General features: G+C 44.7%; 1 protein-coding gene and 1 long non-coding RNA gene across 6 annotated transcripts in view; one reads left to right on the plus strand and one right to left on the minus strand.

Moving 5' to 3' along the window:
* LOC137562945 (uncharacterized) overlaps nucleotides 1-27495 on the minus strand; it is a 197026-nt gene that overhangs the window by 47279 nt on the left and 122252 nt on the right. The window lies entirely within an intron of this gene.
* The window catches only part of PGAM2 (phosphoglycerate mutase 2), a 33275-nt gene continuing 22015 nt past the window's right edge, over nucleotides 16236-27495 (plus strand). The window contains exons 1-2 of the mRNA XM_068274774.1: nucleotides 16236-16800; nucleotides 24316-24496. Coding sequence (XP_068130875.1) covers nucleotides 16390-16800; nucleotides 24316-24496 — 592 coding nt within the window. The 5' untranslated portion in view covers nucleotides 16236-16389. The remainder of the gene's footprint in view (nucleotides 16801-24315; nucleotides 24497-27495) is intronic.

Genomic DNA, 27495 nt, shown 5'->3' on the forward strand with positions numbered 1-27495 from the left:
TCTGATTGATTTTGTGCAACATGGAACAGTGTCTCACAAGATGATTTTTCTGTAGTTTCTGAAATATTGTTTAGAAAAAAGTGTATTAGTGCAAAACAATGCAAACTGCCTGGCTGCCCTGCTGATCCTCTATCTCTAATATTTTTACCCATAGACCCTAAACAAGCATGCAGCATATCAGATGTTTCTGACAACAGTCTGACAAGCAGGTGCGTAGCAATAGGGGTTGCAGAGGTTGCAACCGCATCGAGGCCCTTGGGCCAGAGGGTCCCCAAAGGGCCCTCCCTCAAATGCAGTATTAGCTCTCTATTGGTCCTGTGCTCATAATAGTCACTTCTATAGATACTTTGAATAGTGGTGATCATTAACAAACTGCTCCCAACCCCCTTCTTGCACCTCTGATACTGTGGTTGCCATTGGCAGGTTTTGGCGCGCCGTATCAATTGTTATGTATACAGCGCTTGGGGGGCCCCATTGTAAAACTTGCATTGGGGCCCACAGCTCCTTAGCTACGCCACTGCTGACAAGATTAGCTGCATGCTTGTTACAGGTCTGTGATTCAGGCACTACTGACCATAAAGGTCAGCAGGACTGCCAAGCAACTGGTGTGGTTAAAACATAAAAGGGGAACCACAACATACTTGGCCTAGGGGCACAAAATGTATAAATCTGGCCTTGCCCAGTCTTTCTTGTTTTTGTTTGTGTAAAGGTTTGTGTAAGGGTTCAGTTAATATTACCCCTCTCAGCCAATAGGTACTTAGACTATTGTTTTAAATTAACTACTGAAAATTAATGTGCATGGTTAGGCTGAAAGGAAGTCCATCGCATCCCAGCTGGTCTCATTTTAGCCATGATGCTTACAACTAATCTTTTACCTCTGGTTAAGTGTCTACAGTATATTGCATCTCAGCACTTGACCTTCTCTTCTACTATTCCATAACCAGACTGTCCTTTTAACCGTGCAAATATTTTGTGGATCTTAATGAACCCTGGAATGGACTTTAAAAGTAGGTGTAGCTATTTATTTCATTACCACCTATTACAGTGTCCCTCATTATACTGTCTCCTTATTCTGGTGCTTTTTATTGACGTGCTCCCCCAATTTAGTGCTTTTTTTTACAGTATTCCTTATTTTAATGTGTTCTATCATACTTCCCCCACAATGGGGGGAAATGCCAAGGAATCCTGGTCTTCTTAGTTTCCTCTTGATTGCTCAAATTTAACATTAGTAAAGCAGAACTCGTATTTCTACCAACTCATTCTGTGTCCCTGGCATAAATGAGTATAAAGCTCTTAGTTACAGTATATCAATGCATAATAATAGTAGTAATAATATTGACGGGTTAATGACCTTGTTTCTTAAAGCCCATTGATACTAAGCTGTCGCTCAAGTTTTACGATTTCTAGCTTATGTCACCTCCACCTTAAAGGAATACTTAAAGAGTAACTGTTAGCCCCCAAAGTGAAATTTAAATCTCTATAGCAATGTTTTATTTAGTATTTAAGTGAGCCAAAAAGCCAATGCAGAACTTAAAAATCAATGTAATTTTTATACTATGTAGCCTTTTGGACAAGCTCCGGACGCAAAGCCGCATATCAGATACTGCTTCAGCATGCAGAGCATGCCTATGTCTCCCCGACCCCCCTCTCCCCCCCAGGACCAGGTGCCGATCTATTCTCACATCAAACAGCTGACCGCTCTGACACGGAGAGAGAGCGGGAGCACTTACAGCGCAGCCACTGCAGAGCAGCCGCCGCCGAGTCACATGTGAGAGATGCACGTGCATCTCTCACATGTGACTCGGCGGCGGCTGCTCTGCGGTGGCTGCGCTGTAAGTGCTCTTGCTCTCTCTGTCTCAGCTGTTTGATGTGAGAATAGATCGGCACCTGGTCCTGGGGGGGAGAGGGGGGTCGGGGAGACATAGGCATGCTCTGCATGCTGAAGCAGTATCTGATATGCGGCTTTGCGTCCGGAGCTTGTCCAAAAGGCTACATAGTATAAAAATTACATTGATTTTTAAGTTCTGCATTGGCTTTTTGGCTCACTTAAATACTAAATAAAACATTGCTATAGAGATTTAAATTTCACTTTGGGGGCTAACAGTTACTCTTTAAGTCATCTAAAAAAATGACTTTTACTCACCCGGGGCTCCCCTCAGCCCCCTGCAGCTGAACGGTGCCCTCGCCGTGTCCCTCCGATGCGCCTGGACTCGCCGGCGGGCACTTTCGGTTTGGCCGTCACCGGCCGACAGGCTGGGAACGCGGCTGATTAGCGTTCCCAGCCGCAATAGCGCCCTTTATAATGCTATTGCGGCCGGGGACGCGGATAATCAGCCGCGTTCCCAGCCTTTCGGCCGGTGACGGCCAAACCGGAAGTGCCCGCCGGCGAGTCCAGGCGCATCGGAGGGACACAGCGAGGGCACGGTTCAGCTGCAGGGGGCTGAGGAGAGCCCCGGGTGAGTAGAAGTCATTTTTTCTTGCTGACTTAAGTATTCCTTTAAGCCCAACTAAAGCCTTTTTTAATTGTCTCCCAGAACTACCTGCAATACTAGCCTCCTTTATTAATTATTTATCTCATTGTATCCTTTTTCTGCTGCAGTTGCTTTCCTCATATAGGTTAGGACAACCCTTATGTTTACCATTTCAGGAGGTTATGAGTTTCCATAGACTATTACTACACAACCACATCTTAAAGATGAACACCGTGTATGATAGTCTGTGGGAGCCGGGACCACCAGAAACAGCAGAGATGTTGGTTGAATCGGGTAATTTTGGTGCGATTTGCAGCCCGAGAAGTGGCCGCCGCCATAGGTAAAGTGGCTGCAAAGGAGACGATAGCGTGAGTTAAATAAGGCTACACTGGGCATGATTCACGAAGCCTTTTCACCTGTTCTCACCTTATCTATGTTACTTTTCATTTTTAAGCTCTCAAAGAGCAAAAATATAATATAATTAAGGTAAGAAAAGTAATATTGAAATAAAGTTAATCAGGAACAACTTACTAGGTTCACAGACAGTTTGCTGTCTATGAACCTAGTTGCATTGTGGGAAATAACTTTTTTTCCAACTGCCAAGTAAGCAATATCTCCCTCTGTGCATAGAATTCAAAAAATAAACCAAGCCCTATTCACTGTTTTGCACAGGACCGGATTTACAATAAGGCACTGTAGGCACGTGCCTACGGGTGCCTGATGGAAGGGCGGCTCCTTCCCTTCCCCTAGCGCCTCCCTCCTTCCTTATGCTGAGTCCCAAGCAGAGCGTAAATGAGAGGTTACTCACCCAACTGGCATGTCACTTACGAGATCTCCCTACAGTTGGGGGCACCACTAGCTACTTAATACTGAGGGTACCTCTGGCTACCTAATGCTAAGGGACACCTGTAGCTATCTGTGATGGGTAAGGGAGAAGTGACAGCTAGGACAGCCAGCACACCTATGATGCAGTTTAGCGGGGGTTGTGGGTTCCTGGAGGGCAAAGTTTAAGGTGCCAGGACATCTGTGCCTATAGGCTCCTGTGATGTAAATCCGGGCCTGGTTTTGCGTATAAATTTGTCTTGGAGAATTTCAAAAGCATGCCACAATCAGCACGGTGGTGTAGTTAGTACTCTCTCCTTGCAGCGCTGGGTCTCTGGTTCGAATCCCAGCCAGGGCACTATCTGCTAGGAGTTTGTATGTTCTCCTTGTGTCTGTGCGAGTTCCCTTCGGGCACTACAATTTCCTCCCACATCCCAAAAACATAGATATGATACCGTAATAGGCTTTCACCTAAACTGGCCCTAGCCTACAATACATACACTTCATCACATACATAGACATATGACTATGATCGGGATTAGATTGTGAGCCCCTCTGAGGGACAGTTACGTGACAAGACAATATACTCTGTACAGAGTTGTGGAAGATGTCGCGCTATATAAATAATAATAATAATATTTTGCAACTGTGTCCTGCTGCATATCCAATCAGCTATGTGATCTAGTATGCATGTGGATATATCCTGAAACCACGTCATAGAGATGGCTGTGTATCCAGATGTTATTGGTAATATACCCTCAGTCACCTCCTGTCAATCAGCTGAGGACAGATTAGCGACCTTTGTGCCCTGTGATCAGGAAAGGAGATGGCTTTTTATTAATTCCATGCAGCAGGTTTAGAGGGTCATGTAATATATGTGAGCAGTGGTACGTGCCTGTGGTTTCCATGACTGCAGCACAGTCACCAGTTTTCCACAGCCTACCCTTTAATCTGGCTCCCCGTTGCTTGACTGAGCTGAAACAATTCTATCCCTTACACCCCCTAATGCATCAGGGGTCTGACTGTAATGCTGGCTTGTGCTGTGCTGCTTCCTTTCTACAAGATAATTATGGATCACCATAGACTCCAATGTACGCTACTGAGACATTTAGACAGTAAAGGAGATTCTAACATGGGTAATAAACATGACAAAACAACCATACTGGATCTATTAAAGAAAATGTACCAGCAAACCTCACTGCCAGGAACCAAATCTATAGTACATCAGACAGATCTAAAGTACATTCACAATCTGCTGTTATAATTGCATGCTGCCTCCCCCCCCCCCCCCCAAACAAAAGAACGTAATAGCTCCACAAACCTATATGCCTTACAGTATTTAATTAAAATGTGCATAATATAATACAATACAATACAATAACATTTCTATAGCGCTTTTCTGCCATAGGACTCAAAGCGCTTATAAACACTATGTTTATAAAAAATGGTATCACAATGATGTTAATCAGGGCCGGGCCGAGGCGAGAGAGGCTCCAGCCTCAGGGCGCAGTGTAGGAGGGGCACACAACTCACTCAGCTATCATTCCCTTATTGTGTTTGAAGCAGAGAGAAATAAGAAAAGAGGATACATGGCAGTGACTGCAAGCCAGATAACTAGACACTAAGGTGTTGGGGGCCCTGGGGCACCTCTTAGTCGAATAGCAATCAGTATGTGATGGCTGGGGTGGGAGGAATGGAGGGGCGCACTTTGGTGTCTCAGCCTTGTGTGCTGGAGGACCTTGTCCCAGCTCTGATGTTAATTATTTCACCCGAGCATCTTGCAGTGAAACAAATGTGGTCAGATATGGAATCACTTCATGTTCTCTTTAAAGTGACCCTGAGCAGTGGCAAAAACAAAGAAAACTGGACTTATCTGGGGCTTCCTCCAGCCCAACGTAGCCCGCAAGGTCCACTAACATCCTCCTGGGTCCTTCTGCAGTCCAGCTGGCGGCTTCGGTAATGCAGTGAATTTGAGTGAAGTCATGCGTGCACTCCCTGCTGCGCGCCGCAGCAGGGAGTGCACGCATGACTTCACTCAAATTCACATGACTTCACTCGAATTCACTGCACGCCGGTTGCAGAGTCTGGCGCATGTGCGGTTCTAAAGACTAAACCGCGCATGACTCTTACAGTGACCAGCGTTATCATCCGTAATTGCGGAGCCACCAGGAATAAAGGAAACTCACTACAGATTAGATACTTACCTATTACCCATAGAGCCTTCTCGGCTCCTCGCACCATCCCCTGCTGTCCCCAATTGAAGTTGTGCGGATTCAGGCTCCTTGGCAGTCTTTGGATGTATACTTCTGAAGATGGGTGCATACTGCCCATGCATGAGCCAGATTGCGCAGCAGGAAGGGCGTAGCAATAACCATGGTAGCTGCTATGGGGCCCTATAGCATAGGGGACCTAGGTGGAATTCACCATTAACTTTCTCGTGTTCCTCCACCCTCTGACTTTGTCTCAGTGTCCATAAACTATGTGCAGTGTTGTCTGCATGAGAATGTAAATAGCCCAATTATCACATATCCATAGGGTAGGGGAAGGTCACATTGCTTAAGAGTGCCTACATATAAGGGCCCCATGAAAATGTTGCTATGGGGCCCCATGATCTCTAGCTACGCCACTGTTGTGCAGTATGGATTTGTTTGTTTTCTTATGTACTCAGGGGAAGCAAGTACTTTCAAAGATTGCCTGGGAAGGGACGAAGATGACTTAAGACGTATTCAACCAACCAGGAACAAGGTGATGGAGAGAGGACCAGGAAGGCTCTATGGGATCTGGAGCGTTCCCTCTCCATAGGTTAGTTAGTATCTTTTTTTTTTTAATCTTTACTTCAGATTTACATTAAACAATTTGGTCAGCTGGATAGCATACTGGGTAAGGCTGTTGCCTTTGATGTAGGATTTAAGCCAGTGACCAGTAAGGGGTCTTTGGGCAAGGCTCCCTAATGACCTCCCATGGAGCGCGCTCCTAAGTGATGGGAGCCCTGAAGCACTTTGAGACCGCCAGGAGAAAAGCGTGCTATAAATGTTACGTGTCTTGCCTCTAGTTCTGTGTAGGAAGTCAGTGGAAGATGTTTGTTTTCATCCTTGTAGAAGGTCACTGATAGAGATCCTGTTTATGTAAAAGAACTCATGGAGAAGCATGTGGTCAGTTTGAACAGATGATAGATTTATAAGGTTCTGATTTACTGGTTACAATCGTGTTAAAGCAGGATGTGATTATAGCAAATGAGAGCTTTTTACATTTTCCATGTACAGGTAAAACTCAAAAAATTATAATATTGTGTAAAAGTCAATTTTTTTCAGTAACTCAACTTAAAAGGTGAAACGAATCTATGAAATAGGAACCCTTTGAAGGTGTTTTGGATGAATTAGCTGATTAGAGTCTGACACTTAAAGAGACACTGAAGTAAAAATAAAATAATGATATAATGATGTGTATGTGTAGTACAGCTAAGAAATAAAACATTAGGAGCAGAGACATACGTCTAATATTGTTTCCAGTACAGGAAAAATTATGAAACTCCAGTTGTTATCTATGAAAAAGAGCCATTGAGCTCCAGGACTTTCAAAGTCACAGAGCTGTCTTCTGAAGCTTATTATCTCAAGTTTCAGTCACAGTATTTTGTTTTTCTCAGGTCAGGACAGGTCAAAAGTTTGCTAGCCTGCTCTGTAAAATCATTTAGAATGCTGAGTAGTGTGTACACTGCAAATATTAGACAATGATGCAATGTTATAAAAAAAAAAAACTATATAACTGAAAATAAAAATGAGAATATTTTCTTTGCTACTAATGTTCTAGTAATTATCTGTACTACACATACAATTCATTATATCATAATTTTTTTTTTCGCTTCAGTGTCTCTTTAGAGCCTAGAATATTGAACCTTTTTACAATATTCTAATGGTCTGAGATTTTGATTTGGGGGGTTCCACAAGCTGTAAGCCATAATCATCAAAATTATAACAAATAAAGGGTTTAAATATCTTGCTTTGCATGTAAAATGAGTTTATTTCATGTATCAGTTTCACCTTTAAAGTTGAATTACTGAAAAAAATAGACATTTGCACGATATTCTCATTTTTAGCCTTTCGCATGTAACTAAACTGATCACATGCTTTATTTGTGTTCTCATATAAAGGGATGTAGGTGAACCGTTCGCCGGCGAACCCCTATGGGCCGCTACTACTCCCGGGTCGCTATGGCCTGTACTACTTCCAGGTCGCTATGACCCGAAGTAGTACGGCTGCGATGGGCCAGCGGTGCGCGTCTTTGATCGTGCGCCTGTTGCCGGCTACACTCTGCGCATGAGCGTGACGTCACTCATGACGTCACGCACATGCACAGGAAGTGCCCGGCAATAGGCGTGCGATCAAAGACGCGCACCGCTGGCCCAGTGCAGCCGTACTACTTCGGGTCATAGCGACCTGGAAGTAGTACAGGGTGAGGTGTTCACCGGCGAACGGTTCCCGAACCGTTCGCTGACATCTCTACTCATATACACTAGCATCCATGCTAATAAATCCCCTTTTAAAAGGCCACTATCGCGAAGAATTGTAAAATTTAAAATACATGTAAACATATTATTATTATTATTTATTGTATTTATAAAGCGCCAACATATTACGCAGCACAGCATATATACAAATAAGAAGTATGTTTCTTCCAAAGTAAATTACTTTTCTCCTTTGTTGCTGTCACTTACAGTAGGTAGTAGAAATCTGGCAGAACCAACAGATTTTGAACTAGTCCATCTCTTCATGGGGGATTCTTAGCAATGCTTTTATTCTTTATAAGACATTCCATTAAAAGGATTTATACAATGATGCTGGCCAGTTGGACGGAGTAACTGCCATTCACTAAGTGCTCTTGGAACTAAACAAAACCTTGAGAATCCCCTATGAGGAGATCGGCTAGTCCTAAACCTGTCGGTTCTGTCAGATTTCTACTACTTAGTTTATGTGAAAGCAACATAGGAGAAATGTCATTTATGGATCATTTTACTCTGGAAGAAATGTACTTCTTATTTGTATGTGTTTACATGTATTTTACTTTTTAAGATTTTTGAGTGAGAAGTGAGAAGAATATGAAGGCTGTCATATTTATTTCCTTTTAAGCAATTCCAGTTGCCTGGCAGTCCTGCTGGTCTATTTGCCTGCAGTAGTGTGTGAACACCACCAGAAATAAGCATGCAGCTAATCTTGACCTGACAATAATGTCAGAAACACCTTATCTGCTGCATGCTTGTTCAGGGCCTATGGCTAAATGTGTTAGAGGTAGAGGATTAGCAGGATAGCAAGGTAACTGGTATTGCTTAGAAGGGAATAAATATGGCAGCCTCCATATCCCCCTCATTACAGTTGTCCTTTAACTTCTTTGCCGGTTTTCCCGACCTGAGCTCGGGGTAGAAAAAAGCAGCTGCTATCGGTGATCCCGAGCTCAGGTCGGGGTAGGCAGTGCAGCACTTTACCTTCACTTTTGGAGACCCGCACGCGATCGTGCTGCGCAGCGGGACTCCAGCCTCTCTCCCCGGCAGTGTGGGGTCTTTCCCTGGCCGCCGGAATCCCCATGTCCCCGCTATTCTTCCGGGGACCCGTCGGCCAATCGGAGCAGCGTAACGTCATCGGGGGCGGGGCTAATATTTAAAACAAACTTCTCTATATTAGGGAAATATAGAGAAGTTTGTTTATATGTATATTAGCGCCATCTTGTGGTCAAAGTGAAAACTGCAGCGCTGGAGCCCAGGAAGGTAAAGGTTTTATTCTGCTGCAGATCTCCCTGCCAGAATGATTTTTTTTCAGATTTTAGGGTCTGAAAGAGTGGAAAAAAATTGCACCTCTTTTAGACCCTAAAATCTGGAAAGAATCAGAACGGCAAGGAGGTTAAGTACTTGGGCACAGTGGCGGCTCCAGGAATGTTTTTTAGGGGGTGCTATGCAGGTGCTGGACTAGTTTCTGGGGGAGCTGCCGCAAAAAATGGGTGTGGCTTTAACCTGCGCTCGCGCGCCGCGGCAAAATAATGGGCGTGGTCATGACCGGATGAGGGCGGGGCTAACTGTAATTTAAAGTGAACCCAGGGTGAGAGTGATATGGTGGCTGCCATATTTATTTTCTTTTAAACAATTCTAGTTGCCTGGCAGCCCTGCTGATCTATTGGCTGCAGTAGTGAACTGAATTACACCAGAAACAAGCATGCAGCTAATCTTGTCAGTTCTGACAATATTGTCAGAAACCCCTGACCTGCTGCATGCTTGTTCAGGGTCTATGGTTGAAAGAATTAGAGGCAGAGGACCAACACGGCAGCCAGGAAGCTGGTATTACTTAAAAGGTGATAAATATGGCAGCCTCAATATTATTCTCACCTCGGGTTCCCTTTAAAAGTGCAACGCAAAGACAGTGGGCCCAAGCTTTGGTGACCCTTTCCCCAGAAAATTCACATAATTGTGCAGGTTTTCTCAAGAAAATACACGTAATGTGAGCAGATTTGAACAAAAAACACGTTCAATGACCCCAATATGCACAATCGTTATCACATATGACCCCAATATGCACAATCGTTATCACATATGACCCCAATATGCACAATCGTTATCAGATATGACCCCAATATGCACAATCGTTATCAGATATGACCCCAATATGCACAATCGTTATCAGATATGACCCCAATATGCACAATCGTTATCAGATATGACCCCAATATGCACAATCGTTATCAGATATGACCCCAATATGCACAACCGTTATCAGATATGACCCCAATGTGCACAACCGTTATCAGATATGACCCCAATGTGCACAACCGTTATCAGATATGACCCCAATATGCACAACCGTTATCAGATATGACCCCAATATGCACAACCGTTATCAGATCTGACCCCAATATGCACAATCGTTATCAGATATGACCCCAATATGCACAATCGTTATCAGATATGACCCCAATATGCACAATCGTCATCAGATATACCCCCAATATGCACAATCGTTATCAGATATGACCCCAATATGCACAATCGTCATCAGATATGACCCCAATATGCACAATAGTTATCAGATATGACCCCAATATGCACAATCATTATGAGATATGACCCCAATATGCAGAATCGTTATCAGATATGACCCCAATATGCACAACCGTTATCAGATATGACCCCAATATGCACAACCGTTATCAGATATGACCCCAATATGCACAATCGTTATCAGATTTACCCCCAATATGCACAATCGTTATCAGATATGACCCCAATATGCACAATCGTTATCAGATATGACCCCAATATGCACAATCGTCATCAGATATGACCCCAATATGCACAATAGTTATCAGATATGACCCCAATATGCACAATCATTATGAGATATGACCCCAATATGCACAATCGTTATCAGATATGACCCCAATATGCACAACCGTTATCAGATATGACCCCAATATGCACAACCGTTATCAGATATGACCCCAATATGCACAACCGTTATCAGATATGACCCTAATACGCACAACCGTTATCAGATATGACCCCAATATGCACAACCGTTATCAGATATGACCCCAATATGCACAACTGTTATCAGATATGACCCCAATATGCACAATCCTTATCAGATATGACCCCAATATGCACAATCCTTATCAGATATGACCCCAATATGTACAATCCTCAGCAGATCTGACCCCAATATGCACAATGCTCAGCAGATCTGACCCCAATATGCACAATGCTCAGCAGTTCTGACCACAATCAGCAGCACCACCTGAAAAAGAAAAGAAAAACCCATTTACTCACCTAGTCAGAAGACCTCCTGTTCCGACCTCCTCCTCTTCCGACCTCCTTGTGGCGCGCAGCTCAGCTCCCACGATCCTCTTCCTTCCTGCAGCAGCCTGCATTACCCGGCGAGCAGGGCTACGGGAAAATGGCCGCCCGAAGCCCTGCACTGCAGACTCCAAGTCTGCAGAGCAGGGCTTCGGGCAGCCATCTTACCGTAGCCCTGCCTGCTGCTCCGGGCTGCCGCTGTGAACTGACTCGGCGTCTCTTAGACGCCTGAAGTCAGTTCACGCCAGGGGGTGCTTTGGGGGTGCTTGGACAAATTTAGGGGGTGCTTGAGCACCCCCAAGCACCCCCCTAGCGGCGCCACTGCTTGGTCATGCTACCTGCCCCCCAGACTTTCAGTGCTATATGCTTCCTTGCCTTGAGTTCTAAGACTAAGACCCCCTTCCCCACACCACACTTGCTACCTGAACAGAAAATAATGAAATCCAAGCCACAGCCCCCACCCACACAGCCTTTTTTTTTACTAATGATCTTGATGGACTTTGATATGAATTTAAGACATTTCGGGCAGCACTTTGATTACTAATCTTTTTGATGGTATGGTTAGATCATGTTTTCTCAACCAGGGTTCCCTGAAATCCCAGGGTTCCTTGAGGACTCTGCAGGGGTTCCTTGGCATTTTCCCCCATCGTAGGGGAAGTATACCAGAGCACTTTATAATAGGTGGTAATGTAAAAAGAAGCACTAAGTTGGGGGTCAGAATAATCAAGAGGACATTAAAAAAGCACTAGGATAAGGAGACCATATAATGAGTGGCAGTGTAATAAGGGGTAGTGAAATAAACAGCCTCACCTACTTTAGAAAACCATCCCTCCTGCAAAATAAATGCAGAGGTTCCTCAAGATCAAACAATTGTTTGCAGGGGTTCCTCGAGATCCAAAAGTTATTTCCAGGGTTCCTCCAGGGTAAAAGGGTTGAGAAAGGCTGGGTTAGATCTTAGCTGAATTATTGAATGGTGTATACCATAGGTTGTGTTTCCACTAAAGAACACAAGGTGGTAGTGTTATCAGTTTATATTACATTGATCTTGACACCCCTTTCTGGCTTGCTGGTACAGTATTTAGATTGTTGTCCTAAACACTTGAATTTATATATGCAGGGGCTGAGAGGGTTGATGTCACATAGCCCACTCCTTCCCATCCTCTATACTTAAAGGTCACAGAAAATGCACTTCACATTAAATGCTGGAAATGAAAGGTGCGGTGTCAGACAGACCTCAGCTTTGTAATCCAGTAGGTGGTATTAACCCAGGTTTAAAGTGTAACTCTAGGGCAAAGCTTTTTTGATGCCCAGTGTAGGGAAGGATTACAAACTCATACAAGTGTGTATTGCTGTCTGTGCTCCTGAAATTGCACTGAAACAGAGTTGATGTGGATCTCAAAATTTTATTTTATCGTCACCAAAACAGAAATTTAACATATATGTAGTAGACAGACCTGTTCCGATGACATTTCTCAGTAATGTGGCTAGGGTTGGCTTCCTTCCGGGAGAAGAAATTATGGTAATCGTAGACAAGGGGTGTCAAACTCAAATACAAAGTGGGCTGAAATTGAACACGGGGACCAAGTTGCTGGCCAACCTTAATGTCTAGTGCCATGCCCCCCCCCCCATACAGCTTCCTGGTGTCTAGTGGTTCTCCCTCCCTTACTCCCCTATACAGCTCCCTAGTGCTTAGAGTCCTTTCTCCCCAATAGACCTCCCTGTTGTCTAGTGGCTTCCTCCCTTCCCTGTGCAGTTACCTGGTGTCTAGTGGCCCCCTGGTTAAGGGCTCTGCCTCTGACACAGGAGACCTGGGTTTGAATCTCAGCTCTTCCTGTTCAGTAAGCCAGCACCTATTTCAGTAGAAGACCTTGGGCAAGACTCCCTTACACTGCTATTGCCTATAGAGCTTCTGCTAGTGGCTGCAGCTCTGGTGCTTTGAGTCAAAGGCCTGGTGCACACCAGAGGAGTTTTTCTGAGCGTTTTGAGTTTTTAAATCTGCTGCTAATGTTATCCTATGTGTCTGTGCACACTGGAGCAATGCGGTTTTGTAAAAAACCCCATCGCATTACATTGGGAAGAGCTTTTGAAACCTCTAAAAGCTCTTCCCAATGTAATGCTATGGGGGTTTTTACAAAACCTCATTGCTCCAGTGTGCACAGACACATAGGATAACATTAGCAGCAGATTTCAAAACTCAAAACGCTCAGAAAAACTCCTCTGGTGTGCACCAGGCCTAACAGGAGAAAAGCATGATATAAATGTTATTTATCTTGTCCCTGGTGTCTAGTGGTCCCCCTCAAACTCCTAAATGGTTCCCTGGTGTCTAATGACCCCTTTCCCTCCCCTATACAGTTCTCTGGTGCGTGTCTATAGTGCTTTCTACCTCTCTCCCCAATATGGCTTCCCTGGTTATCTATGGCTCCACCTCCAATATAGCTTCCTGGTGGTCTAAAGTGGGCCAAACATAATGAAAAATGGGGAAACTGCTTGTGGGCCAAATTTGAAGGCTCTGCGACAACAGAAAAAAATAGGTGCTAAGTCTTTACCCCTATCTAAACTACAAGTTTTTTGCTACCTTGAGTTCTACAATAACTATATACTCACCTTTACTTTCCTAGTGTCACCCTAGGTATTGCCTTTGCTTCCTTTCTCAAGTGATACCCATGTTTCACATTACAGCCCTGACTGTCAGCAGGACAGAAAGTCAGGGAAAATCTCAGATACACATGTAGAAATAATAACCTGACTGAAGCACTATACCATTTCAGAACTAAAGACATTTTGGAGCAAGAGTTGTGTAATATTTCTTTCAAAATAAATAAAATCATGAAATCAGAGACTTTTACATGCAAATCTGAAGTGAAAATATACATGAAGAGCATGACAAAAGAAGGGTATAAAAGCCCAGCTTTATTCATGAATATCGCCTTTTGCTGTTCTCAGATACAACAAAACCTTCCTGAGATCTTTCCTTTTTATGCCCAATTTGTGTGCATGAAAAAGAGGTGTCAGGAAATTTGGATGCCCAATTTTGGCAAGTGGAAAATCTGTAAATGTACCGATTTTCTACATTTTTAAACTGGCAACTACCATAGAAAAACACTGGTAAATAATACTGATATTTTACTACAACTAAACTTACAGAACCCACCTGCTACCTATGCCTATCCTTAATCCCCCCGCTGCAAATGCGTAACCCTCAATCTCCCCCGGTGTGTAACTTTAACCTGACCCTCCACACACAAACACCTAACCTTAATGACACTCCCCCACGCCTAACATAACCCCCCCCCCCACATGCGTATCCTGAACCAATTCCTGCCCCAGGACATGAATATAAGTCACTGCGCTCTCCTCCCTACAAAATTCTAGATAACACTGTTTATTTATCTCTGAGCTGATAAAAACACTATAGAGTTGAACAGGAAAGATAGCAAACCCCTCTCCTCCCCCAGGGAATTCAAAGGCAGGGCTAATGAGTAAACAAGTGTAAAATAAACATTCCAGGAGAAGACAGGTATAACAAGTGGGTAGAGTATACAATCTGTTACTAATAAATTATGAAAACAAATGAACTGTTTAAATAAACAGGAGAGATAGACACATAAAATGTGTGGGTTTAATGTACAATAGAACTGTTTAAATTAAAGCAGTAATGTATGAAAGTGTTGTGTTTTTTGTCACTTTTTTCCTTATTTTCCCTTTTAAAATGCTTAAAAAATAAGGTAATTACTAAAAACAAATTTTAGCCACAAAAAGCCTAACTTGTCCTAAAAAATATATGTATAGATCATTTAGTTGTGATAATTATTGATAAAGCTATTGCCAAAAGTAATCAGAGCTGAACTGAACTGTGAAAACAACCAGGTTGGGGAAGTGGTTAAAAGACACGCCCAACCTTAAGACTGCCCCCTATGCCTAACCTTAAAACCCTCTCCACGGATGCTTAACCTTAATCACCCCCCCCAACATACACCACAAAAAATATAAATATCGGGCGCCCAGGGAAAACATCGGTACAAGCAGGGCCGGCCCGCTCATGAGGCGGGGTGAAACATTTGCCTCAGGCGGCAAACTTCTAGGGGCGGCACCCACCCGGGGGGGGGGGGGGGGGCGGCCGCCGAGCCGGAGGGGTAGCGGGCAGGTCGGGGGTATTGGGCCTAGCGGTGGGGAGGGGGGTCGGACCCCCCCCCCTCCCTCGCCTGGGTCCCCCGATCTGTGCTCCCCTCCAGCTGTAATTAGGAAGCAGCCGCTTGCAGATCGTAAGAGGCAACGGGCGGGGAGGACTCACCTTTTCCGCGTTCCAGCGAGCGCTCCACTGACGTCACTTCCTGTATCGCCGCCCACTGTATTGTAAGTGGACGGCGATGCAGGAAGTGATGTCAGTGGAGCGCACGAGCCCCACCGCTCGGCCCAATATCCCCGACCTGCCCGTTACCCCTCCGGTTTGGCGGCCGCCCCCCCCCCCCCCCCGCACCCACGGATTTTCTCCTAAATTTGCCTCAGGCGGCAAAAAGTCTAGGGCCGGCCCTGGGTACAAGTACGAAATTTGGGTGCCCACAGCGTCCGATAAATAACACGCGCCAGGGCCATCTGCAATGAAGAATGTGGCTGCAAACAGCGGGTGCAAGCTATGAAGCACCCGAACTTCTGCCACTAATAAGCACCCCAATTTCCTGCTTCCCTCAATTTTTGCCAAATGTAATGGAGATCTGTTGCAGCTGCTGCAGTAAGCTGGCCAGGTTTGTAGGTGCAACAGGTACAAAAATGTATTGCAGATCCTTTGATAAATAACGAGCAGTTCTATTTGCAATAAGTAAGTGCCTGATTCTCTCTCAGCAACACCTGATAATTGTTCTCCAGTATGATGCAGGATTATGCTTAAACTACGAACTGCAACAGACTTCCATGCTGGACATATTTTGCAGCATAAAGGTACGAGTGACCTTTACTAGTATCTCTGCAGTTGCCTTGCTAAAGGTCAACCCCAGCTGTCACCGTAAGGGTAAATCTATTTTCAGTCCTGTCTCCCCCTTGCTACTGATGTCACCGGACACCAATTGCTACAGGCTGATTGGACAAGGACAGAAGTTCCCTTGAGTATATGAGACTGATATGCTAAGGGTGACTGGGGGACATTTCAGGGACCAGGACATTCAGCTGACTACTTCACAGCTTAGTTTCCCCACATAATCATTAAACCCCTGTAGCCAATTACAGATACATATTTGACATCTGCTACTTTTGGTGTTTTGAACAGCCACAATGCCTCACCGCCTTGTAATTGTACGCCATGGAGAAAGCTCATGGAACCAGGAGAACCGATTCTGTGGCTGGTTCGATGCTGATCTGAGCGAGAAGGGGAAAGAGGAGGCTAAAAGAGGGGCTCAGGCAATTAAAGATGCCAAGATGGAGTTTGATATTTGCCACACATCAGTTCTGAAGAGGGCTGTGAAGACACTGTGGTACATCATGGAGGGCACAGACCAGATGTGGCTGCCAGTGCACAGATCCTGGAGGCTGAATGAACGTCATTATGGGGGGCTGACAGGACTCAACAAAGCAGAAACAGCAGAGAAGCATGGAGAGGAACAGGTGAAGATCTGGAGGCGATCCTTTGATATCCCCCCGCCACCAATGGGAGAAGACCACTCATACTACAAGATCATTAGCAAGGTAAGAAACTACAGTCACTGCTGTTTACTCACTAATAACATTCCACTTATGGTAAGCCACTGACTTTCTCTGTCAGACATCTTCAGCTGCAGGGACAGACCTACCATGAAGCCACCTGAATCATGTTATTCAGGCAGCAAAATCTGGGGGGCACTGTCATTGGGCCAATCACTGAACTCGATCAGTAACAGTGACATTTAATAGGTCACAGCTACTGACTGAGTGCAGTGATTGGTCAAATGGTGGTGCCGTGGTAACGCCTACAAGACCATCTGCACCAGTTAGCAAAAGGAGCAGAGGGCAGCTGTGATTGGCCGGTCTAGTGCTAGCACCTCCACCTGACAGGTCGCGTGCCAAAGCTTCCTCTCTGATTGGCCACGATAATCTATCGCTGGTGATGGGGTTTATATGAGGTATATGATGCTACCAACTACCAAAAATGGGTCTACGCTAGGACGAAGTTTACACTACAAGATGTGGTATAAATACTGTATAAGTGATTGTACAAAATCATATCCACTCATATGATTGAGAGCACGATTGATCAATTGAGTCCAGGGCTTGAGATCCCATGACAAGTTTGATTTGATTTAGGCTGGATTTCCACTGTATGCAGGGCTGACTTTGTACTTTTTACCACCCAAGGCCCACTTTGATCAACCGAGAGAGAACTGAAAGAGATGGTAGGCAGAGAAAATAACACACAGAGTAGGCAGAGAAACAAAGTAAAAGGAAGTATTACACCAGTGGTGTAGAAATAGGTGGTGCAGAGGTTGTGACTGCAGCGGGACCTTGGGCCAGAGAGGCTCTCCCTCAACCACAGTATTAGCTCTCTATTGGTCCTGTGCTGATAATGTTCATGTCTATAGATGCTTTAAATAATAGCAATCATTACCAAACTGTTCCCTATTCCCTTCTGTGCAAGGAGAACTGACACTGTGGTTGTTCTTGGCAGTATTTGGTGTGCCGTGTTAATTGTTATGTATAGAGTGCTTAGGGGGCCCTAATGTAAAACCTGCACTGGGGCCCATAGCTCCTTAGCTACGCCACTTTATTACACTATAGGTAATATTGCACATATAAGCATAGCTATGCTGTATAATACACACTAACACAACTGTGCTGAAAAAAAACTTCTCTGTTCAAGCATTGTCCCCTTGTGCTCTGTAGAGCAGTCCCAGAGTGCAGCCTGCACACAGCAATGCCAGACAGGGACTCTCCTACTGCTGGGCAGCTTATCAGTGCACCCAGAGAGCTACACATGCCTGACATTCCAGCAGATGCTGCAGGCAGAGTCAATGCTACACTAAAGGGCCTTTTCACACTGTGGTGGTGCAAATTTCCACACTGCTACCACAGCCTAATGAAAGTCTATGGGGAAGTTCATACTTCCCACGTTGTGGTACGCTGCGCTGGAAGAGCCCGATTTAATGCTAGCGCATACCTATGTTACCGCGGGGTTCCTGCAGCGACCTGTGTTGGCCAGGAAGTCATGTTAGTCTATGGCGACGCAGGGTTCTGTAAACATGTTGGCATTTTTACAGTACGCTTCCGTGCATTTCTGCATACTCAAAACAGGAAGTGACCGCAAGAGTGCGTCACTTCCTGTATAGACTGATGCCAGACAAGGAACACCATGTACTAACCGATGTTCCCTGAAGGTGTGTTTTTGGTGGTGATGCGGTGCAGCGAGTATGCAATTTGTAGTGTGAAACCAGCCTAACAGAACTTAGATGGACTGATGCTTCCTTTGGATGCGCCCATCTCCCTACGCAGAGCTGGCAGCAGAGCTGCTACCTTTCCATGCCTTGCTGTCCTCTTCCTTTTTCGGGTCTGCTCTGCTCTCCTCCCTACCCCTCCCCTCTGCATCATGTTAGGCAGGAAGAGAAGACGTGTTACATGAGGAGGAAAATAGCGCATGCATGGAATTCTAGCTATAGAACAGCAGAACAGCAGCTCCGCTGAGAGATGATCTGCCTCTAGCTCTCTGCTGCCCTTTTCTGACCCACCCCTCCTCCCCTCCACTATCAATAAGTCTTAGGCCTGGTTCACACATACATCTGCACATTTCTGCTCTGGTCCAGTACAGCCTGGTCCTGGCAGTTTTGTATTTGTTTTCTATAAGGACTGGTTCACACATAAATCTGCACATTTCCAGTCTGGTCCAGTACTGTCTGGTCCTGCCTGTTTTGTATCTGTTTTCTATAAGGACTGGTTCACACATAAATCTGCACATTTCCAGTCTGGTCCAGTACTGTATGGTCCTGTCAGTTTTGCATCAGTTTTCTAGCAGTTTTACCTGACTGGTCGGAAATGTATACCTTTTATGTGTGAACACAACCATAGAAACACATGCAAAACCATAGCTCTCAACTGTCCCTTTTTAAGAGGGACAGCCCCTCTTAGGGAACTAAATCCCTCTGTCCCTCTTTCTTCCTTATGTGTCCCTCTTTCAGGACTGATGCACAGATCTAGGTAAATATATGTATTTTTCTACTAAAAAATGTGTTTAATAAACTCTTGTATTTCTATCATTTAAATGTATATATTCCTTACTTTTAAATGTTAAAATAAAGGAGAATTAATGATGATAGGGAGGACCAGTGTTGTCTAAATTTTGAAACTTCATCCTTTGCTTCTGCATTCTTTTTGGTATCAGTGACTAGGGGTGTGGTGGGGGCGTGATTAGGGGTGTGGCAGGGGTGTGTCTTAAAAGTGTCTAGCTTTCTTATTTCTAAAAGTTGGGTGGCATGAGAAATCTGATACATAACTAACAGGACTGGACTGGACCGGAAATGTACAGATTCATGTGTGAACACAATCATAGAAACATGCAAAAGTGACGCCAACGGTCAAAAACGGACAGGACAGCACTGGATACCTTTTCATGTGTGAACCAAGCCTAATTGTCACAATAGGACTCTGATACAAAGATAGGGATTTTCCATGTAATATGAGTAGTAGACGATTCAATTCTACTGGCCACTGAGATGCCAATCTGCTGACTATTTATCAGCAGTGTCATTTTTTTTTGTTCAGGTAATTTTTAGGAAACATCTACTGAAATAAAATTAGGGTATTCTGATGGCAAAGACATCGCAAGACAGATGGAGATGTCAGTATAGGAAGAGAATGCCTCGAAGATAAATTATAGGGTAAAGTTTTCACTCAAAATATTTCAATCAAGAGTTCTGCTGAAGCCTATCACAGAGTTTCTTTCTTGACTTGGGAGAAGCAATTAGTCTGCATCACAAAGTATTTTCATAGGCTTTTTGATATTTTCCCAACAGGCAACATTAGCCTTTGTGAGCGATAAGAGCGGTTTTATCCATGGAGAGGCTGTTACCGGCACAGACAAGCTACCGACAGTAGCACAATTTCAAAATTTAGCACTTAAAAGCAAAACTAATTACAAGATGCAATTCCTCATAATGGAATTCTCTGCATCATAAATAATACGATTAAGGGGTATACATTGTGTTAAAGGAAAATTCCCACTGCAAGTGTGCCTTTTACCTATTTAAACCAAGAAACTCATTTATATAGAAAGTGTTCTATTTTGTTCCTTAGCACAGCAGCCAAACTTGGGGTTTGGTCTCCCTCACAATAGATCTCAGTTCCCAACATCCTTAAAGGACCACTATCGCGAAAAAAGTAGGCAGTTAAAATCTGACAGAACCGACAGTCCATCTCCTCATGGGGGATTCTCAGGGTTTTTTGTTTTCAACAGCATTTGCTGAACAGCAGTTTAACTATCCAAATAGTAAGATACCAGCCAGCCTCCCTACTCACTTGCACACTATTTTGTCAGTTAGACTTTGCAACTGTTGTTCAGGAAATGCTGTTGAAAACAAATAAAACCCTGAGAATCCCCCATAAGGAGATGGACTGGCCCAAAAGCTGTCAGATCTGTCAGATTTAACTGCCTACTTTTTAGTGGTCCTTTAAGGTAGCCATGCACCTAGCGATGATGGGCAGATTCGACCAAGAGACAAATCTCTTTCTAATCGAATCTGATTAGATAGAGATCTGTCAGTCAGCTGCACATACACTGCAGGCTGATTCCCGATCAATATCAGCAAGAAAACTCTCTGGAATTGGCCAAGCCCGCTGCTGTTCCACTTGAGGACCACAGTGCTAAGCCCCCTTAAAGACCAGGCCTTTTTTTTAATAAAATGGCCACTGCAGCTTTAAGGCCAAGCTGCAGGGCCGCAAAACACAGCACACGAGTGATTCCCCCCCCCCCCTTTTCTCCCCACCAACAAAGCTCTCTGTTGGTGGGGTCTAATAGCGCCCCAGTAGTTTGTTTGTTTTTTAACAAATATTTATTTGTATTTATTTTCATTAAAAATGTCTATTTTTTCTATTTGTTTTTCCTTCTCCCTCCCGCCCACCACCCTGCCAGCCAATCACGGCAATCGGCTGTCATAGGCTTCTGCCTATGAGAGCCAATCTCTCTCTTGTCCCCCAGGGGGACAGCCGTGTGACACGGCTGTCCCCAGTACAGCGCTGCTGCTGATCGCAGCTCTGTACTGTATAAATAGACGTCGATCACGCCGTCTAACAGTCTCCCGAGCGGCTATAGCCGCTCGGAGACTGAAGACGGGGCGGAGCTCCGCCCCCGAGGAGATGTGCAAGCACCCTGCGTGCGATCTCAATCAGTAGCCGGCTGCAGGACCTGACGCCAATTGGCGTTAGGCGGTACTGGGGCTGCCGCCATGTTCACGCCCATTGGCATGACGCGGTCATTAGGTAGTTAAACGTGTATGTAATGTGTGCATTTAAACACTGGGCATAATAACCACATTATGCATTACCTAGCAATAGCACAAACTAAGCACTTTACTTATCAACATGGATTTACAAATAATGCCACACGCATATAAACTATATATATATATATATATATATATATATATATATATATATATATATATATATATATATATATATATGTTACGGCCAGAACCCGAAGTGTGGCCACTTCTAGTTCTGGCCGGCCACTTCGGGTTCTGGCCGGCCAATATGCGAAGTGGCCGCAGCGCAGCGGCCAATGTGAGAAATGTAATGTTTAACGCCGTCTCGCTGCGGCCAAATTGATGACAACTTGCTTAATTTAATTAAATATAGCCGGCGGCAATGTAATAGATGAAGCCGCCGGCTTTCGCACTGCCTCTCCCCGCCTACCATACAATACGTAGCAGCCGGCGGGGACATGCAGCCGGAGAGTCGTTCGTCGCAGCAGGGGAAGCAGAGCGGGGAGGCTGCAGACATCGCTTCTGCCAGCACCCGCTCTGCAGGAACGGCAGGATTCCCCTGCCGCGACGAACGACTCTCCGGCTGCATGTCCCCGCCGGCTGTTACGTATTGTATGGTAGGCGGGGAGAGGAGGGGGGGGGGGGATCGGGGAGAGGCAGTGCGAAAGCCGGCGGCTTCATCTATTACATTGCCGCCGGCTATATTTCATTAAATCAAGCAAGTTGTCATCAATTTGGCCGCAGCGAGCCGGCGTAAACAAAACATTTCTCACATTGGCCACTGCGCTGCGGCCACTTCGCATATTGGCCGGCCAGAACCCGAAGTGGCCGGCCAGAACTAGAAGTGGCCACACTGCGGGTTCTGGCCGTAACATATATATAAACCCCGTACAATAGTCTGAGGCTCCTTTGTCTCTGATTTTACAGTGAGATACTCCTCCTTGTTATTGCCTGAGGAAGCAGGAATATACCTGCGAAACGCGTTGATTTATATTCTGGAGTATGTGAATAAATTTAATTGGTTTGAAAACTGACAGTTTCATGTCTGCTTCGGGGAGGCAAGTGCACCACTGCCTCCCTAGCTTTTCAATTTTTTTTAGCATATTTTATCTTGTTGGTGCCTCTGTTCATTTTCAGCAATTTAAACATTACCTTCCAGTGTCGCGGTACCTGTCCAGCTTCTGAATCCGCCGCTGTTCCATAGCCACATACATACTGCCGGCGTGTGATGTCACAAGCTGGCGTGCTATGCGCCAGCAGCATGTATGAGGTTATGGTGCTGCCTGGTGTTGTCCCCAGACTTCTGCCACCTGAGGAAATCGCCTCACTTGGCATCATGGGTGGACCGGGCCTGCACTCACCTGTCCAACAGGAGAAAAGCGCTATACAAATGTTAGGATCATTTTTATTATTGGTATTACTTTCCTTGGCAGATTCGACTACTCTGGAAATCTATAGCACTAAATCATTTTTATCAATTTGCAGCAACAATCAATCGTAATTATGATTGAATGGGAAATGTTGTTCCATGAGTTGCAGTACGGGAGTAGCAGTAGATTTTCTGCACATTGCATTTTGAACAGTGCAATGCTGTGGTTCAATAGATTTTCAACAGATTTGGTGAAATATAATGAAATCTGTGTGCAGTGTATGGTGGGATTTGATCGTTCTCTGATCAGATTTAGATCAGAGAGGGATTCATCTGTTTGCCACATTGGGTGGCTATCTATACGTGTAAGCTGGTCATATGCAGAGCCGGGACAAGGTCCTCCGGCACCCTAGGCTGAGACACCAAAGTGCGCCCCTCCATCCCTCCCACCCCAGCTGTGACACACTGATTGCTAATTAGACTAATAGGCTCCCCAGGGCCCCCCAACATCTTAATCTCTAGTTATCTGGCTTGCAGTCACTGTCATGTATCCGATTTTCTTATTTCTCTCTGCTTCAAACACAATAGGGGAATGATAGCTGAGTGAGTTGTGCGCCCTCCAAAACTGTGCCCTGAGGCTGGAGCCTCTCTCGCCCCTGCCTCGGCCCGGCCTTGGTCATATGCAATAAGGTATGACAGCAGAATGGAGTAATCGATTTGATAAAAAGCGACCTGATTAAAAACCCCTCAAATTAAAAAACATATTTATCGTGTTCATTTTTTCTCTCAAATTTGATGAGCTTAAAAGCAAAAATGTTCAACTCTCTCAACTCAAAATCTGGAAAAATCAGTTTTTGCCTGATCATTAGTGCAACTATCAAAGTGTCACAGGGTCATTCTCTGGCCCCCGAAAGATTTTAAAAGGTCAAGAAAGAAGTGTGTTAGGCAAAATTAGTTCATTAGTGCTATATAGGTCACTTCAATCAGGGGCATAGCAAGAGAAGAACATTCACTGTGGTCGCAGGGGGACCCCCAAGCTGTGCCGCCCCTCCCCCCCTTACTAACCTTCCCTTCCTCCGATACAGGAAACAATACTTGATGGCCACACTTATTGCATGACACTTGTAAGATGGGCCCTAAGGCCGTGAAGGGCACCAAGGGGAGGCAAGGGAAGTGGTGTGAACATTGGGGGGAAAGAGGCATAAAAGTTTTGAAGGGCCCCATGATTTGTAGTTACACCACTGACTGCAACATCCTTCTGCACCCTTATAAGTCTCTAAATAGTGTCATGCCTCATTCAACCTTACCAGATGCTCAGTTTCCCCTGAGTAAATGTGGACGTAATTACACATATGCAGATATGTGACAATATGTATTTTTTATTTTCAGGACAGGCGGTATGCTGACCTCAGTGCATCCGAGTTGCCATCTTGCGAGAGCTTAAAGGACACAATAGCCCGTGCTCTCCCCTACTGGAATGATGTGATCGCCCCACAGATCAAGGCCGGGAAACGAGTTCTGATTGCGGCTCATGGGAACAGCTTGCGAGGAATTGTCAAACACCTGGACCGTAAGAATCATGATTAATTCTCCCTCTCCTTTACTAATCAGCCAACCAAGCTTGCTAATCAGAAGTGCTAAAATCACCACGCAGTGCTGTGCAGAGTACATGGAAGCATTCACACCTGTCTCTACTTTCCAAGAGCTTTACAATGAAACCATGATGTTCTGGGTTTCCAGGCAACATATTTTTTTTAGTCCTGCCAGACAGAGTAGAACATCCTCCCTACCTTCTATGCACTAGCTTTTAACATTCTAGGTCGCTGTATTAACATTTCAGTAACGTATGTAAACTAACTCCAATTAAGGTTGCCACATTCCCAGGGTGGGTTCTAGACTTTTTGCTGCCTGTGGCAAACTTGTGAGGATGCTCAGTCAGGACTGCAGTGCCACCTCCTCCCTTCTGCTGTGCAAGTCAAATGAAACACTGCTGCTCTCCTGCCTCTCCTCTCCTCACTCACTGTCAGACTCCTCACACAGCACAACAAGCTGCTTTTCCCCAATAATGACCTCTTCACCTCGCTCTCCTCTCGCTCCTCCTACTCTGACTGCACGCTGTTAGTGTAAACACAGTACAAACATGATGCCCCTGTAATCTATGCACATGATACAAATGTTTCACCTTGCTTCATGAGAGAACTGGCCCTGCACACATCATACAATGTTACAGTCAATCAGAAAAATTGATTGTATTACTCAGACTGAAAAGAAATGTAAAAAAAATGAAACAGTGTAGCCACCTTTTGAATGCATGCTAAATTCTTTTTAGCGTGGAACATATGCAGAACACTCACCTTGACGTGAACTAAACAAACAAGAGGTGTATCTCTCTCTCTAGCCACTCCCTTTTGGCTACAACATCCTGCTGATAGGTCGTAAGCATCAGCTCATCATCATTGCTGTTCAGGTGTGTAACTTCATGGGGGAGTGTTATTAATCAATTATAGGGTTTGGTCAATGTAATTGAGGCAGTTTCCTTCAAAAAGGTCAATCAAGTACTGTTCAATAGGCAATCTGCTATGAAGTATTTGGAGAAAAGTTCACATCTCTACTAAAACTACTTTTCTAAAAACAAACGTGATTAGTCCTACATTTTTTTCAAGTTTTTTGTTTGTTGGAATGTTTCAACTTTACAGATATCAAACCTGGAGAGACTCGTCTAACGTTAAACTGGTTGTATACTATACTTCTTAATAGTGCAGGCTGCTGCCACGGCTTTGGCTCTGATAAGTTCCGGCAGAGCCAGGACAAGGTCCTCCAACACCCAAGGCTGAGACACCAAATTGCACCAAACCCTTCCCTCCCACCCCAGCCATCATACACTGATTGCTATTAGACTAAGAGGCATCCCAGGGCCCCTGATCACCCCCAACACCTTAATCTCTAGTAATCTGGCTTGCAGTCAGTACCATGTATCCCTTTTTCTTAGCAAAAAAGGTAGGGGAGCCATGGCCTATATCGAAAATCAGAAAACTTTATTGAATATTACCAGTAATCACATGAATGGTCAAACATGATTCAACCCCCCCCCCCCCCCCCCCATTAAAATGACATTTTGCCAAGCCGACCTGTATAATTGCATGCTTACATACGCAGTCCCCTGGAGTGCACTCCTATTTGGGAAAAACAACTTTGTTTGCAAACAAATAATCAATTCTTCAGGCCCAAAAATATCAATTGGTAAAAGGTAACATCCAGGAAAGTAGGTATAGAGCCATCAAACCCCGTGCGCAATCCAATCTAGCACACCTCTGTGCATTTTACACACACATGCTCATTACTGCCACATAATATGTGTCAAACCTCTCAAACTGGAGCTACATACAGTATTGAGTCCATTCATGACATACAGCAAAGTTGCCCGTTTTATGACCATGAATAGGAGTGTGAACCACAAAGCACACAAAAGAAGTTCCCTGAAAAAACGCACCACTCCGCCCAAAAAAATCAAGGGCACTAAATCATCTTTATTCAAAAAATATACTAATAACACTTAAACACACATGAAGGGTAGCCATATGAACAAAGAAGTATAAGAAAATCAAATCAAATAATCATATATAGCAATTATATACTGTGAATCTACACTGAACCTGAATCAGCAAGATATATGTATACAAAGTCACATGAGTATGGAAACAACCCCGAGGTGTGCAACCAGCATAGAAAGTGCATGTAGTGATAAATTGTGCAAACAGCATGAATAAATAATGAAGGAAACAATCCCATACAAGAATCCCATACAAGAATCCCTGTGCAGGAATCAGAATAAAGTGCAAGGAGGAGGAATCTGCTTATTTTAGGCGGCGAATCGCTATTGCTAGTTCTGGGGAATGCTTTGCTCCACACGCTTCCCTGATCCCCATTCTCCTTGGTAAGCTCCAGCCGCCATTTTTCAGCGTCTTCTAGCTGCCTTTGCAGTTTTCTTGTTTATACTTGTAGGTTTATCACTCCTTGCACTTTAGTGCATCTATTCTCCTACTCCTAAAAAGCGTGCCTCTGACACAGGAGATCTGGGTTCGAATCTCGGCTCTGCCTGTTCAGTAAGCCAGCACCTATTCAGTAGGACACCTTGGGCAAGTCTCCCTAACACTGCTCCTGCCTATAGAGCGCGTCCTATTGGCTGCAGCTATGGCTCTTTGGGCCTGATTCACAAAGCGGTGATAACTCAGTTATCACGCCTAAAAGACTTTAGGCATGATAAGCTTTGCACCGCTGAGTTAGCACCGATTTGTGCTCTTTATCGCGCGCAAAGTCCTGCGCGCAAAGTTTTGCGTGCGTAATCGCGCAACTCCGCGCGCAACGCCCACAGGGTTTAATGGGCGCATCGCGCATGGTGCACCGTGCGCCACGCGATTGCGCGCGTAAAATTCGCGCGAGTTTCTTCTTATCATGCCTAAACTGAGTTTAGGCGTGATAAAGGGCTTTTCACTGGCGTGCAAACACTTTGCACCGCTTTGTGAATCAGGCCCTTTGAGTCCGCCAGGAGAAAAGCATAATATAAATGTT

Source organism: Hyperolius riggenbachi, chromosome 3 (genome assembly GCF_040937935.1).
Source record: "Hyperolius riggenbachi isolate aHypRig1 chromosome 3, aHypRig1.pri, whole genome shotgun sequence".
Taxonomy (NCBI): Eukaryota; Metazoa; Chordata; class Amphibia; order Anura; family Hyperoliidae; genus Hyperolius; species Hyperolius riggenbachi.